The sequence below is a fragment of the Podarcis muralis genome, chromosome 14 (assembly GCF_964188315.1).
Source record: "Podarcis muralis chromosome 14, rPodMur119.hap1.1, whole genome shotgun sequence".
NCBI classification, from domain to species: Eukaryota; Metazoa; Chordata; class Lepidosauria; order Squamata; family Lacertidae; genus Podarcis; species Podarcis muralis.
Genome location: NC_135668.1, coordinates 32,918,893 through 32,932,466, shown reverse-complemented (window position 1 = coordinate 32,932,466; position 13,574 = coordinate 32,918,893). Strand labels below are relative to the sequence as shown.

The window sequence follows — 13,574 nt, the reverse complement described above, 5'->3', positions numbered from 1 at the left end:
GGTGGACCAATGCCCCTATGTTCCTGTGATGGGACAGACCTAGTGGCATGCAGATTTGAGAGCTATTCTGGGGAAGGTTGCCTTTTATTGTTACCATAGTCGTACAGTTTTACCTGTCATGAAAACCAATAAAAATGAATTCATTTTAAAAAGTAGAATCTGGACCGACTGGACTTTAATGAGTTCACCCACCCCACATTTATATATGTTACCTGAGCCATCTCCCAGGCTCCATTATTTCGGCTGAGCAAAGCAGCAAGTGTGTCACTGGAGGTGATATTCCACCTGCCAATCTCATCTGCGCTGTACAGGCGCGAAAGGAAGCCAAGAAGCTTCAGGTGGTCCTCTGGAATCCCCTTGGGGTAGATCTAATAAAGAGGGTAGGAAGTTAGTTAGTTGTGGAGCGAGCAACCTTGTTCGCTAGAAAACCCATCACCCTTGGCCAACATCAGTAAGGCAAAGGCTGCAGACATTTCTGTGGCAGCCAATCAGCGGCATGCACAGCCAGCTTCTTCTGCAGTACACAGATACATCAATGGCCCTTCAGTTACCTCGTCCAGCTTCCTTTTAATTACTGTCAAGTAGTCGTTCGGAAGCGGCTGCTCAAGCAGTGGGACCAAGTTGGCTTTCAAAACCTCATTGCTCAGGCAGGCATCAAACTGCTGGGCACTGTCATAGTGGACGATGAAGAGCGGGTCTTCCAGTGAGCTGGTTGTGACTGGAGTGGACCGGCAAGCTGTTGGCAGAATTTCACAGGCAGGGAATGACCTTGCAAACTTGGCAATTATGGGAAACCATCACCCGTCTCTTTGGCTTCCTCTCTCTCTCTCTCTCTCTCTCTCTCTCTCTCCCCCCCCCCATCAATAGTCAAGAAAGCCTGTGACTTTTAATACAAATTGTTACCATGCACCAAACATACAACTTTAAAACAATTGCTACATAAAACAAATGTCTTAACCTAGGGCTGCCATACAACACAGAGCTTCTCTTCCACAGCCAGACATTTTTCAACCTCAGAATGTGGAGACTGTGGTATATTTAGGATATATGGTTTATTGACACATATAGACAGCCTGAGCATTAACACCCCAAGAGGGTCTTGCTTCTCCCATAGCCACAGCGTTGGATCCAACAGAAATTAGGCATGGTTCTATCTCAGGGGACGCAGGTGGTGCTGTGGGTTAAGCCACAGAGCCTAGGGCTTGCCAATCAGAAGGTCGAATCCCCGCAATGGGGTGAGCTCCTGTTGCTCGGTTCCTGCTCCTGCCAACCTAGCAGTTCGAAAGCACATCAAACTGCAAGTAGATAAATAGGTACCGCTCCGGCGGGAAGGTAAATGGTGTTTCTGTGCCCTGCTCTGGTTCGCCAGAAGCGGCTTAGACATGCTGGCCACAGCTGTACGCCGGCTCCCTCAGCCAATAAAGCGAGATGAGCGCCGCAACCCCAGAGTCGGCCACAACTGGACCTAATGGTTAGGGGTCCCTTTACCTTTACCTGTCTCTCAGCTGCCCAATCTACTTCCTGCTTCTAACTTCTCCCTCACACACCTCAACTCTGGCCGTTGTCTTTCTAAATGACTTTGGCACTGAGCCACTTCCTTTGTTACCTTAGTGACTCATACTATCACCTCACCAGGAAGCTAGCCTGGCTATTCCAGGAACTGATTTCATGCTGGATCCAGGAATTAGAGAGGGGCTTAGGCATATAACCTACGTACCTCCAATCTCACAATGAGATAGAGATATATAGATATGGACAATAAACTAGCTTCTTCTTTTCTCTCTCTCTTACTTTCTGGTGCTCGTCTAGTCCGAGGAGGGGAAGCAGATTTCGATCCAAGCGACTTTAAGAACAGGATTGTTTTCGCTTTCTGTGAAGCACTTTGGCTGTCAAACAGATCTGCCACCTTCCTGAAGAAGATCAGTCTCTCTTCCTGTGTAAAAAAAAAAAAAGGAGATCCACCCGAATCTGTACATTAATGGCAAATCTTAAGGAGTTACAGGAGGGGGGGTACAGCAACAACATGTGAAACCTGGGCTCTTCTGCTCCCCCTACCTTGTTAATGGCATCCCAGGTGGTACGGTTTATGTACAAAGCAAGGTCCCCGAGATCTTCCAGGGTTCCATCATCCCAAGATGCAGGCGCCCTGTGTCACATGGAGACATACAATCCTCAGTTGCTTTATTGAATCCTTGGACCAACCTGCTACCCTCTAGTTGTTTTCGGACTACAACTCCCAGAAGGCAACAGCCAGCACAGCATGATCAGAGCAGCCTTCACCAACCTAGATGGACCCACCTCTTTTGCTGAACTGATATGCTAGAGTGAAAAACACCTCCAGATAAGGTGCAGGGAGGGCTCTTCAGGTATAGCCAAAATAATAAAGAAGAAAATATGGGTTGAGGCAATGCTTTCAAGGACTACGGTTGGCTGAAGAGTTGGCTGAAGTGTTGGGGTGGCAGAAGATGGTTGGCTGGAAGATGATACAGCCAAGATGGTGCATTTTTCCTATATAGGACATGTGCAAATGGAATGCTCCAACAGGCTCTTTTGGACTCTGTCCTGTCATACATTACTGAATAAACCTGACTAACTAGGTATTTCATGTGAGCCTCCATACTGAACCCCCAAAGGGAATTTCTCCCACACCACATGCAAAACAAACATAAACCAGAAATGTTTGTCTGTCCCTGTTGCTCACCCTTGTGAAGTCTTCCCACTGCTCAGAAGCACATTTAAGGCAATCCTCTGGGCAGCTGTGAGATCAGGACACAGTTTCAGGTTCTCCAGGACCGTCGGGTCAGCGTCCAAAATGGTGGCTGCATCCATGTCACACACGAGGGCTCCAAGCTTCCGCAGCTGCTCTTTGCTGAGCGAGGTATTCTCCACTCTCTGGTGAAATATTTAATATTAGGACCAAAGAAGGAACAAGCCCATTTTGCTCTTACAGTTGCTAGTGTTCATTCCAGCAATGGCAGAACCAGGGGCAGCCACCCATGAGGCCAGGATCCACAGGGGCAGCAGATCCCAATGTAGATCTTTATTTCCCCCGCTTCTTCCTGATATAGATCTTCCCTTGCCCATTCTTCCCTGGCAGGGAGGGGGATGCCATGCTGGGGTCTCCCTCAGGTGCCAAAATGTCTTGGGTCAGCATCCCTTCTTATTTGTTTATGGGGAGGTTAGATGACATTGCATTAAATCAAGTGTTATCCTGTGTGTTTCCCAACCACCTTCTCCATCACTTTCATTGTGGCCAGCTGAATTTGCCAGCATGTGATTGACTCCCACTTGAAAATAGGGACAGCCTGAAGGTGGTCCCCCTCCCCCACCGCCCCCCACAAGGCCTTTGCATAAGGAAAGAGCATCACTCACAAAGCAACTCAATGCATTCTCCAAGAGTTTGTTCCTTTGAGTTGATCCGTTGGCCAGCAGAGTTAGATTCGCTTGGGAAGCCAGGGTGTAAAACGCTTCACAGTTCTGATGATTTACTTTGTTGAGACTGGAAGATACGAGAATCTTCATTATTTGAGAGGCAGGGCAGGAGTGCAGGAAAGGTTTGTTACTGCAAACGCTTCCACTCCTCCATAGCCAGCTTTTAACTACAGTTGTACCTTGGTTGTCGAATGCCTTGGTACTTGTCTGTTTTGGCTCCCAAACGCCACAAACCCGGAAGTGAGTGTTCCAGTTTGCAAACGTTCTTTGGAACCTGAACATCTGGTGTGGCTTCCGCGGCTTCTGATTGGCTGCAGGAGCTACTTGCAGCCAATCAGAAGCCGAGCCTTGGTTTCCAAATGTTTTGGAAGTCAAACGGACTTCCGGAATGGATTCCGTTCGACTTCCGAGGTATGACTGTAATGTTGTCCAATGTAAGTTCTAAAATGATAGCCTAAATATTATTTTTCATCTTTGTGTTCTTTGGGGCAGGGAAGGAGAGTCCTATAATGTTAAAACTGGTATACAGGAGGAGTAATAACATAAGAAGAGCTTGCTGGATACGGCCAATGGCCTATCTAGTCCGGCATCCTGTCCTCACAGTGGCCAACTAGATGCCCCAGTGGGAAACCCGCAAACAGGATTCAAGCGCAAGGGCAATTCTCCCCTCCCTCCTGTGGTTTCTAGCAACTGGTGTTGAGTGATAGGTCTGGAGAATGAGCACAACCACCTAATACATTTAAAGCACATGTGCTGCTCTAAAGAATTCCGGGAAGTGTTGTTTGTTAAGGCTGCTGGGAATCGTAGCTTTGTGAGAGGCGAACTGAAGTTCTTTGGAGAAAGCCATATGCTTTCAATGTGCTTTCAACATTTGGTGAGAGAGCAAAACAAAGCAAAACAAAGTACCTGACCCTTAACTTAATTCCTCAGAGAAGACAATTCCTCAGAGCTACTCACGGAAAGAAAAGCAGCACATCGCGTGGGTAACTGGTGAAATTTGCTGCCTGGTTGTTTCTGGAGAGAAGTTTTGCCATGCAGGAGAGCTGATGGGAAGACAGCCAGCATTACTCCCCTTACATCCTTCATAAAACAAAAGCTGGATCTCACCTCCCTATCCATTCCCTGATCAGTGCAACATCAAGCTTGAAAAAGCAAACTGGGTGTCTGGGTGTGCACTTTCTCTCTTTCTGAATCTCGCAGGGAAGGCTGATCTGAGGGAGAGAAGTCACCCAAGGGGGGGGGGTGCCGCCTGTTCCACTACACTCTCAAAAATTCAAATGTACCCGCAGGCCTATAAGGCTGGTAACTATAAGGTGGCACCATTTTCTATAACCTTCTTTTCACCCCGTGCAGCACTGCTTCCATTCTGCTGCAGTTCATATTCTGCCCAAAACTATGTTTTTCAGCTTGCTGTGATGAAATTACGTAACTTAGATAACTAATTGTGTTGTCGTTATGATATCCTGCCCCATTCATTTCAATGCAAAGGAAACGCAATGCAAATGCGGGGGACGTAAGTGTGTGTTGTTTGCAAACTAGAAGCAACAACAACAGTGAATACCATCGTATTTGCTGGATTGATTTTGGTTCTGGGCACAGGATGCATAAACAAGCATCAGTAATTTCCACTCCTATTTCTGTCTTGGGAGGAATTATCTGACATCAGTACTGGTGACCCCTGTCTTACAAAAGAGCTCTCCTGGCCTCCTTTGCACAGGACCCCAAATTCAGAAGCAGCCAAGTAAGCACCCTAGCATACTAATGCAGCCTGGCACTCCTTTGGCCCCTGTCTCATACCAGCACCATCCTGCCTGAATCCTATGATTCTGCTAATTGAGGGAAAGTGAGGGCAAGAGTCCTCAATCCAGCCCCATTTGCAGCCCATCTGCATCTCTCACCTGTTCCTCACTCAGGTTGGCATTTTTAATCTTCACTTCTTGGACCAAAGAGGACAGCTGTGCGGGTGTCAGTTTGGTGGCGACATTGCATTGGAAGCCTTGCAGGATGAATGCAGAAAGCCTAGAAGCCACAGAGGTGCATTAGTCTTTCGCTGCCAATTTGCTACCAAGCCAAGTTCAAGATGTTACTGTTAGCATATAATACCCTTAACAATTTGGAATCGGTTTACCTATGAGGTCGCCTTACCCCATATCTGTCCACTCAACCGCTTTGATCGGCAGAATTGGCACTTCTACAGATGCCACATAACCAGTGGCGTAGCGTGGGTTGTCAGCACCTGGGGCAAGGCAAGTAATTTGCGCCCCCTAACCCGTGGATTTGCGCCCCCTAACCTGTGGATTTGCCCTAACCCCAGATGTTGCGCCCGGTGCGGCCGGCCCCCCCTGCACCCCCCACGCTACGCCACTGCACATAACACCCATTCCACATTTGGAAAAACGCCATCTTTTAGTGTGGCAGATTCTACACTTTGGAACTCCCTGCCTATTGATATCAGGCAGGCGCCTCTGCTGTACTCTTTTTGGCACCTGCTAAAAATATTCTTGTTTAGACATGCCCAGATACTTAGAAAGCCAATGAAAGTTTTAATCTGTTTTTAATCTAATTCTTATTTTAACATTTTGAACGTCTTAAAATTCCGGTGTTAATTTTTCTTATTGATAATTTTATCATTTTACCTTTTTTGGCAAACCACTGAGGTTTTGTAATTTTTTCACCATCAACCACTGTATAAATTTTAAAACTCAACCATATTTCACTAGATGCCTTTATTATATATATATTTTAGATGCCAGGAGAAAACAATTCTCTATAACCAGGCCTTGGGCTGATTAAACAATCTATGGCCTTTTAAATGTGTTTGTGAGAAGAGGAGGGTAATTGGTTTGCTTTTTGCTTTTTCGTAATGTATTTTGCGTTCTCATTTTTATGTTGTGAACCTCCCTGTGATCTTTAGATGAAGGGTAGTATACAAATCAAATAAATAATGATGCTGAAAAGGAAAATGTCTAGTATGGAGAATTAAATCAAATTGATTAAGCCAGGGAGAGGGCTTCTTAAAAGATAAAAATTCCTTCATGAAATTAGCCAATTATGCCTCCCTTGGATACAAGCCCAAGGTCAAATCCATGGAGCCAATGGAAAGGTTGTCAAATGCTGGACAATTGTTTTTTAAGATAATTCTGGCTAGGGGTCTCCCCACTCCTGCACCGCTGTGGGCCCACAACTCACTCCGTGTAATTATCCGTGCTGGACAGCACATCTCCAAACAGAACAGATGCCTAGAACAAAGAGAGGGGTCAATTCAGTAGCAAGGAAGAAGCAAGATGGCAGAGCAGGCCTGTCCAGGCTCAGATTGCCACACACTGCCTCCAAGGCAAACAGGATTTAAGAGAAAAACCAGAGTCATTACCTGCTGTGGGGACCATTGTTTCTCATTGATTTTGTGAAGATCTGGGATCTTGCCTCGAATCACCAGTAGCGAATTTGGGACTTGGTCCACTAAATCATCTGGGACGTTATTCAGGATGTCACTGAGGGAGGACGAGTTTGAGAGGATCTACAAGGTTGAGGGAAAGGTCATAGAACCAAATCAGAGTTCCCCAAAATGGTTTATCTTATGCGGCTTTGCCCCATTCTAGTGCCCTTCAAATGTTTTGGACCACAAGTCCCATAAGTCTCAGCAAGCACAGGGGCTGAGGGGAGATATAGTCAAAATGGATTTGCTAATGATAACTATAGTCCAAAATGGTCACGGGGATGCGGGCTGAGGGGAATTGTAGTCCAAAACATGTGGCGAGCAAGAGGTTGGGGTAGGATGATGTAATACAGGGGTTGTCGACCTGGTCCCTACCACCCACTAGTGGGCGTTTCAGGATTCTAGGTGGGCGGTAGGAGGTTCTACGGCACAAGCTGAATCCTCCTTCCATCGAGCACTGGTGGGCGGTAAGGAAATTTTACCATGACGGAAGATGCATCAGTGGGTGGTAGGTATAAAAAGGTTGACTAGGTAAAGGTAAAGGTACCCCTGCCCGTACGGGCCAGTCTTGACAGACTCTAGGGTTGTGCACTCATCTCACTCTAGAGGCCGGGAGCCAGCGCTGTCCGGAGACACTTCCGGGTCACGTGGCCAGCGTGACAAAGCTGCTCTGGCGATCCAGAGCAGCACACGGAAACACTGTTTACCTTCCCGCTAGTAAGCGGTCCCTATTTATCTACTTGCACCCGGGGGTGCTTTCGAACTGCTAGGTTGGCAGGCACTGGGACCGAGCAACGGGGGCACACCCCGCCGTGGGGATTCAAACCGCCGACCATACGATTGGCAAGTCCTAGGCGCTGAGGTTTTACCCACAGCGCCACCCGCGTCCCCCAAAAAGGTTGACTACCCCTGATCTAATGATATGAGTATTATCGCTCTGCCCCAAATAACTGAAGCACTTCCTACTGCAGCCTGCTACTTTATCTAGGCTTATGCAAAACAAGGAATTTGGTCAAAGTTGTGGGCTTCTGAAGCCTGAGAATCCTAGCTTTCATTTAAAACAGAGCACAAGTTTCTAGTCCTTGTGACTTTGAAGAAATGTTTGGGTCGTGTTGGATGAAATCTCATTGAGGGAAAGAGCGGGCTTCCAGTTATTGGGTCTACTAGATTGCAAAATCTTTCTATGCCCCACAGCTAGCAGAAGCAGTAAAAACGGTACTAATGTTTAGATTTTCCTGATCTGCAAAGTGTATTCAGATGGATAAATTTTATTTCTTTTCTGGCTTTTGTAAAACTGAAAGTAACCAACCCCTAAGCTAAGACACTTCCAAAAAAACCCAACACATTTACAAAGGTTGTTCCTGTGCCCTTAAGCCCATTTACCTTGCTAACAAAGGCCTTCCTTAAGTGTTCGGAGCCTTGCCTGAGAGCACTCAAGAAGGCAGCATTCTTTGCCAGCTGAATTGCCAAATCTGCTGAGATTGAGTCAAAGCTGCTGCTGGGCAACCCTTGTGCCAGGGTGCCAAGTCTCTCAAACTTCTCAGCGGTATCCAGCTGCAGCAAGCAGGAAAGAAGAGGAAGGTCAGAGTTTCAGAGAGGATCACACTGTCCTGCAATGTCAGTTCCCAGGTTTCAGGGGTCACTGTGCAAGATGATGCCCTTCTTAACACCAACAACTTTGGTCATTCTCTTGCCACACCCCTCTGAGCCCAGACTGCACCACTGCCCACAGCTGCTGTGCCCTCACTGTGGGGTAAGGCAGTAGCTCAGCAGTAGGGCACTTGATCTGCATGCAGAATGTCCTGGGTTCAACCCCTGACATCTACAAGTAGGGCTGGGAATGTCCCTTGTCCATGAGAACAGGATGCCAGATTCAATGGGCCTTTGGCTGTCCAGAACTGGAAAGAGGCAGGTGGACTGGATGCCCCCTTGGACTGGCCTAGCATGGTGATATTTGCAGCTCTTTCCAAAAGTCAGCCACCAGAGACGGGTGTCAGATTGCTTACTGTGAAGTCGCTGCGTAGGATCTTGTTCACCAGCCCTTGGGACTGTCCCCTGTTCCAGCCATTGACCTGCCCAAGCGATTCCAAGACCTGGGGGTCCACCAGATCTTGCGGCGTCAGATTTGAAATCTGACCAGTGGTCAGCCCCATGGCCTGCTGCCCCAAGGCCACCAGAGTCTGTCTGTCAAATGTCTTGACTTGTGCAGCAAGACTCGTAGCAAGCTGGGAAAGGGAGACAGATATAATTAAGGATTGGGAACTTCTTGAATGCAAAATGCCTTCAGGGAAAAGTCCATGCAAATGCAGCCACTGTTTTGGTTTTTCCAACATGAAAATTTTCAGATTCAGGGTCTGCAGACATGATTCTGAGACAGCTGTGTTCAGATCCTGACTCAACCTTTGATTCAGTGGTTAATCTTGTCCAAGACTATCTGATTCTCAGCCTTAGTTTTCCTAACTGTTAAATGGAAATGACAGTGATGCCTCTTATTTTTTTGCATAATTAAGTTCTACATGGCATAATGTTACCAAGATTCGATGCATTCAATGCATTTACAGGCACACAGCATAGAATCACATGGATCTCAGTAGAATCATTGTAAATGTAATGCTATCCCACAAATAATCCTGGGAGTAGTTGCTGAGCATTCTCTTTTCCCTTCAAATAACTGCTATTTCCAGGATTCGCTTGGAAGAAGCAATTATTATTAATCCAGTTTAAGTCTACTGTCTAGCTATCACAGCATCAGTTACCTGTATTGTGAAGTTAAAGAAAACAATGCACCTTTTGTTGCTCTGGTTCCTGGGTTCCAGAATACCAGTTTCTGGAGGTCTTTACTAAATCTGACTTTGGAATGGAAAGTGTGACCTCCTCACCATAAAATGTTATGGGTAGGAGAGAGTTGTGGCTTGGGCTAGGACCATGAAAGTCAGCACATCACCCTCTTCCATAGCCCAGAAATGAATACATATAATTTAAAAGTATTTGGGGAAGGAAACCTTTGGGATGTTTAGTCTCCAAAACCATCTGGTGCTCTTTGTACAAGAATCCCCACCTTCATGTCTATGATGGCACAATCCTAAGCACATTTAAGGTAAAGGGGCCCCTGACCATTAGGTCCAGTCGTGGCCGACTCTGGGGTTGCGGCGCTCATCTCGCTTTACTGGCCAAGGGAGCCGGCATACAGCTTCCGGGTCATGTGGCCAGCATGACTAAGCCGCTTCTGGCGAACCAGAGCAGTGCACGGAAACGCCGTTTACTCACATTTACTCAGGAGTATATCTTGATGTGTTCAGTAAGGATTACTCTCTTACAAGTTTACAGCACTAAGACTGCATTCACATACCAGTTTATTCCATTTCCCATTTTCCTTACTGATCGTTTCCCCATTATAGTTGAGCTTTCATGCAATGTAAAAGCCACTTCTGTAAAACTAGCAAAATATAGTGCATATTTAGCACTCATTTCTGTGTTGATTGCTTCCCAAAAAAATCTGTTTGCAGCCCCCCTTGACCCCGAAAACCATGGGAGCACAGTGATGGAATCTGGGGTGGTATACCAGCATACAGTTCTTTCCTGCCAATTTCATGGGGGAATAGATGCAATATGCTGTCCAATGACGCTTGTTGTTGTGGCACACCACGCCCACTGACGTGAATGAAATTTAGTATGACATGCAGATACATCAATGAAAAGGGCACAGTTCCAAAACACAGCTGTCACGGCAGTGTGCCAGGACTGTTAGAAAACGGGACAGAAATGCTAGCATTATAATCAGGAAAACTAAAAGAATATTCCCCATGTCTGAATGCATCCTAAACATGCAACGTGCAATCACAAAATTCGGAGGGATCTCACCTGGCGGTCAGATGCCGATGGCAGAGAGGAGTTGCAGTAGCGGTTGACCTGCGCAATGAGGTTCAGGGCCTTGTCAGAGCTAAGGCTGGAGATTTGGGTTGAACGTCTAGCAAAGCAAATAAGCTGGTCTGGAAGACTTGGGAGGAAAGTGGGTGGTGTGTTAGTTTCTTGCTTCTTCATACATGATATTTTGGTGACTTATTAGATTGAGTCGGAGCCCTTTGCTAACTCGCTGAGAACGAGATGCACCAGTGCTGCCAATCCAGTTGAGACAGAACAGAAGATTCTCAAAATCAGCCAGAGCTTGATGTGCTATAGCAACAGGGTTTTTATTAGCCCGAGCAGATGTTCTAAGCGCATAGAGTGAATGTGCATGGGAAAGGGCAGAAGCCATCGATTTATTATGGTTCACATTTTTATGCCAATTTTCCCCAAATGCAAGCAATTTCCCCTCATATAACGCATCTTTGTATGCTTTTTTTTTTTTTTTTTTACTAAAAGGCACGTTTTTATGCAGCCTTTATCTATAATATGTATTTTTGTACACATGACTTGGTTTGAGAACTGTACTGAAAAGTTTGGAAATCTGCAAATTTTGAAGGATGGCCTGTGTTTCATTTCACATCCTTTTTCAGGAAGTGCAAATTTGGGTACATTCACCTCTGAATGAAAACTGAACTGAATTTCTCCCCCATGCCTAGATGCGGTCCAAAACATTTGGAGGGCCCCGGATTGGCCAACGGCTCTTTTAGCCACTTCATGAACAGTCGCTCCCACACCTACCTCTCAAGATTGAAATCGGAATCAACGGCAAAGAGGGCCTCAGCATACATCTCTGCCAAGTCTTTACGGAGCCTGTTTCTGTTGATGAGCACCAGGTTGTCTGGGTTGAAGGCAATATCTTGGAACTAGGAAAAGACACAGCCATGTAAGTGCTTGCTGGGGGAAACGCAATGCAAAGTGGGATGCATAATGCACTGTTTGTGAACTGAAAGCAGCAACAGCTGCAAATGTCAATCATATTCCCTGGATTGATTTCCATTCCAGACATGGGAGGAATGAACAAACATTGGCAATTTCACCTCCCATCCCTGTTAGAATTCTCTGAAATCCCAACTCAGTTTCAGAGCTTGATATTCTATTTCCAGTTTTCAGTGAATTTTCCATAATTTTCCATTGAGGACTTGATCAGCACCACCACATCATCTCCAGATAATATCTGCACCGAAAGCAAATCCAGCAGAAATACTTACTATGGTTGCATTGTTGTTTGTGAGTAAACGCATGTCCCTGGCATTGCTGTAACGGATGTAATTCCCAAGATACGTGACAAGCCAATCCGATGTCTCTTTATCACTGGGATTGTAGCAGCGGGGCTTCACTTGGGCAGCTGCGGCATAGATCAATGAAGGTTCTCAAAATGGAGCAAGGCCTCAAATGTCTCATATATATACCAGGCCCACTGCTAATCCCTGCTTTTTTGCATTTGATCACCTGACACCTGCAAGCCCCTCTGAGCAACTGGCTGCAATGCAACACAATGTTCAAACGTTCTCACTGCTTGAAGTAAAAATGCAAGCTATAGAATGGGGATAAGCTGTGAGGGAAGGTAAAGGTCCCTTTTGAAGAGGGAATGACAGGACAACTTATACTCTGCTGACAAAATTAGAAGACACACAAGTCCATTTCAGAGGTTCTTTAACATGTGGAAGGGTGCAAACAAATCAGAAAGGGTGCTTAATAAAGAGCAGCCACAGTTCTATATTAGGTTGTGAAAGCAGCTTCATCTTTCTGTGGCTCCAGCCTGGATATTGACTTACCTGCCAGGTAAGCTTTGATGGAATAGTACACTTCTTCCTCCTTATCTTGGGACATGCCTGTATTTTTGTTCAGCTTCTGCACACTGCAGACAGAAACAATGGAAGTTAAGGCACACAAATAAAACTTTATTGTTTCTTTGCTTTGCTGTTCAGACCTATGAGTGGGGTGAATTGCCTTGTGTGGCCGCCAGGAGAAACCAAGAAGATCCATTGTTGAGAAGATCCATTTGAGGATGCCAAATATAGGCCTCAATATTTGAAAGACTACCTCCGTCCCTACAGACTGTCTCAGCTGTTAAGGTCAGCAGAGGGGGCCCTCTTGGTAGTTCCATCTCCCCCCCCCCCCGACATTTGGCAGAGAGGCAGGAGAGGGCATTCTCTGTGGCAGCCCTACGTTGTTGAATTCCCTCTTCAGAGATGTATCCAGCTTATTCACTATACAACTTTCAGCAAATGCTGAATATTCACCTCTTTACCTTTGGCACCTGAGATGCGTGTTTTCAGGGCCCACCCTATTCCTGTGATTGTAATCTGTTTCAACTGTTTTTAATTTTGAATGTTAAATTGACATAACCCACCCTGTAACCTGCTGGTGAAGGACAGGTAATAAATTCATTGTTCCTGTTAATAATAGCATTAGCTCAACAGAAATATGTAATTTCATTTTGAATATATTCAGAACCAAGCCTTTGAACCTGGCTACAAAAGCCTGCCCCTGTTGCTTCAAGAATGTGAAGGCGAAGAACTCCAAAGCACTGCGATACAATTCTCCTCTGCCTTCATAACAGCCTTACAAAACAGGTTAGGTGATAAGACTTGCCCAAGCTGGAGAAATCTCAATGAAATCTGAATCTGTAACTCTTGTGCACTAACTGCTATCTGTTATGACACAGGTACACCAGTGGCAGACCTTAAGCTTTCAAATTTCAGGGGTGTCCTGTGTGACACCAAAATCCACCCCTTGCCTCTTGTATTCCATTCTGCATCATAGTTGTGGAGCCCCCTGTGAAGCCTTCAAGGCTCCA

At 46.0% G+C, this 13,574-nt stretch overlaps 1 protein-coding gene across 1 annotated transcript in view; it reads right to left on the bottom strand.

Annotated features, from left to right (window-relative positions):
* The window catches only part of LOC114584579 (uncharacterized), a 35,650-nt gene that overhangs the window by 8,219 nt on the left and 13,857 nt on the right, over positions 1-13,574 (bottom strand). Inside the window, exons 13-28 of the mRNA XM_028706566.2 lie at positions 12,550-12,632; positions 11,983-12,119; positions 11,513-11,637; positions 10,730-10,865; positions 8,875-9,093; positions 8,252-8,422; positions 6,803-6,949; positions 6,622-6,671; positions 5,331-5,451; positions 4,390-4,475; positions 3,373-3,499; positions 2,702-2,892; positions 2,056-2,146; positions 1,792-1,933; positions 552-736; positions 213-368 (exon numbers count right to left, since the gene is read on the bottom strand). Coding sequence (XP_028562399.2) covers positions 213-368; positions 552-736; positions 1,792-1,933; positions 2,056-2,146; positions 2,702-2,892; positions 3,373-3,499; positions 4,390-4,475; positions 5,331-5,451; positions 6,622-6,671; positions 6,803-6,949; positions 8,252-8,422; positions 8,875-9,093; positions 10,730-10,865; positions 11,513-11,637; positions 11,983-12,119; positions 12,550-12,632 — 2,167 coding nt within the window. The remainder of the gene's footprint in view (positions 1-212; positions 369-551; positions 737-1,791; positions 1,934-2,055; positions 2,147-2,701; positions 2,893-3,372; positions 3,500-4,389; positions 4,476-5,330; positions 5,452-6,621; positions 6,672-6,802; positions 6,950-8,251; positions 8,423-8,874; positions 9,094-10,729; positions 10,866-11,512; positions 11,638-11,982; positions 12,120-12,549; positions 12,633-13,574) is intronic.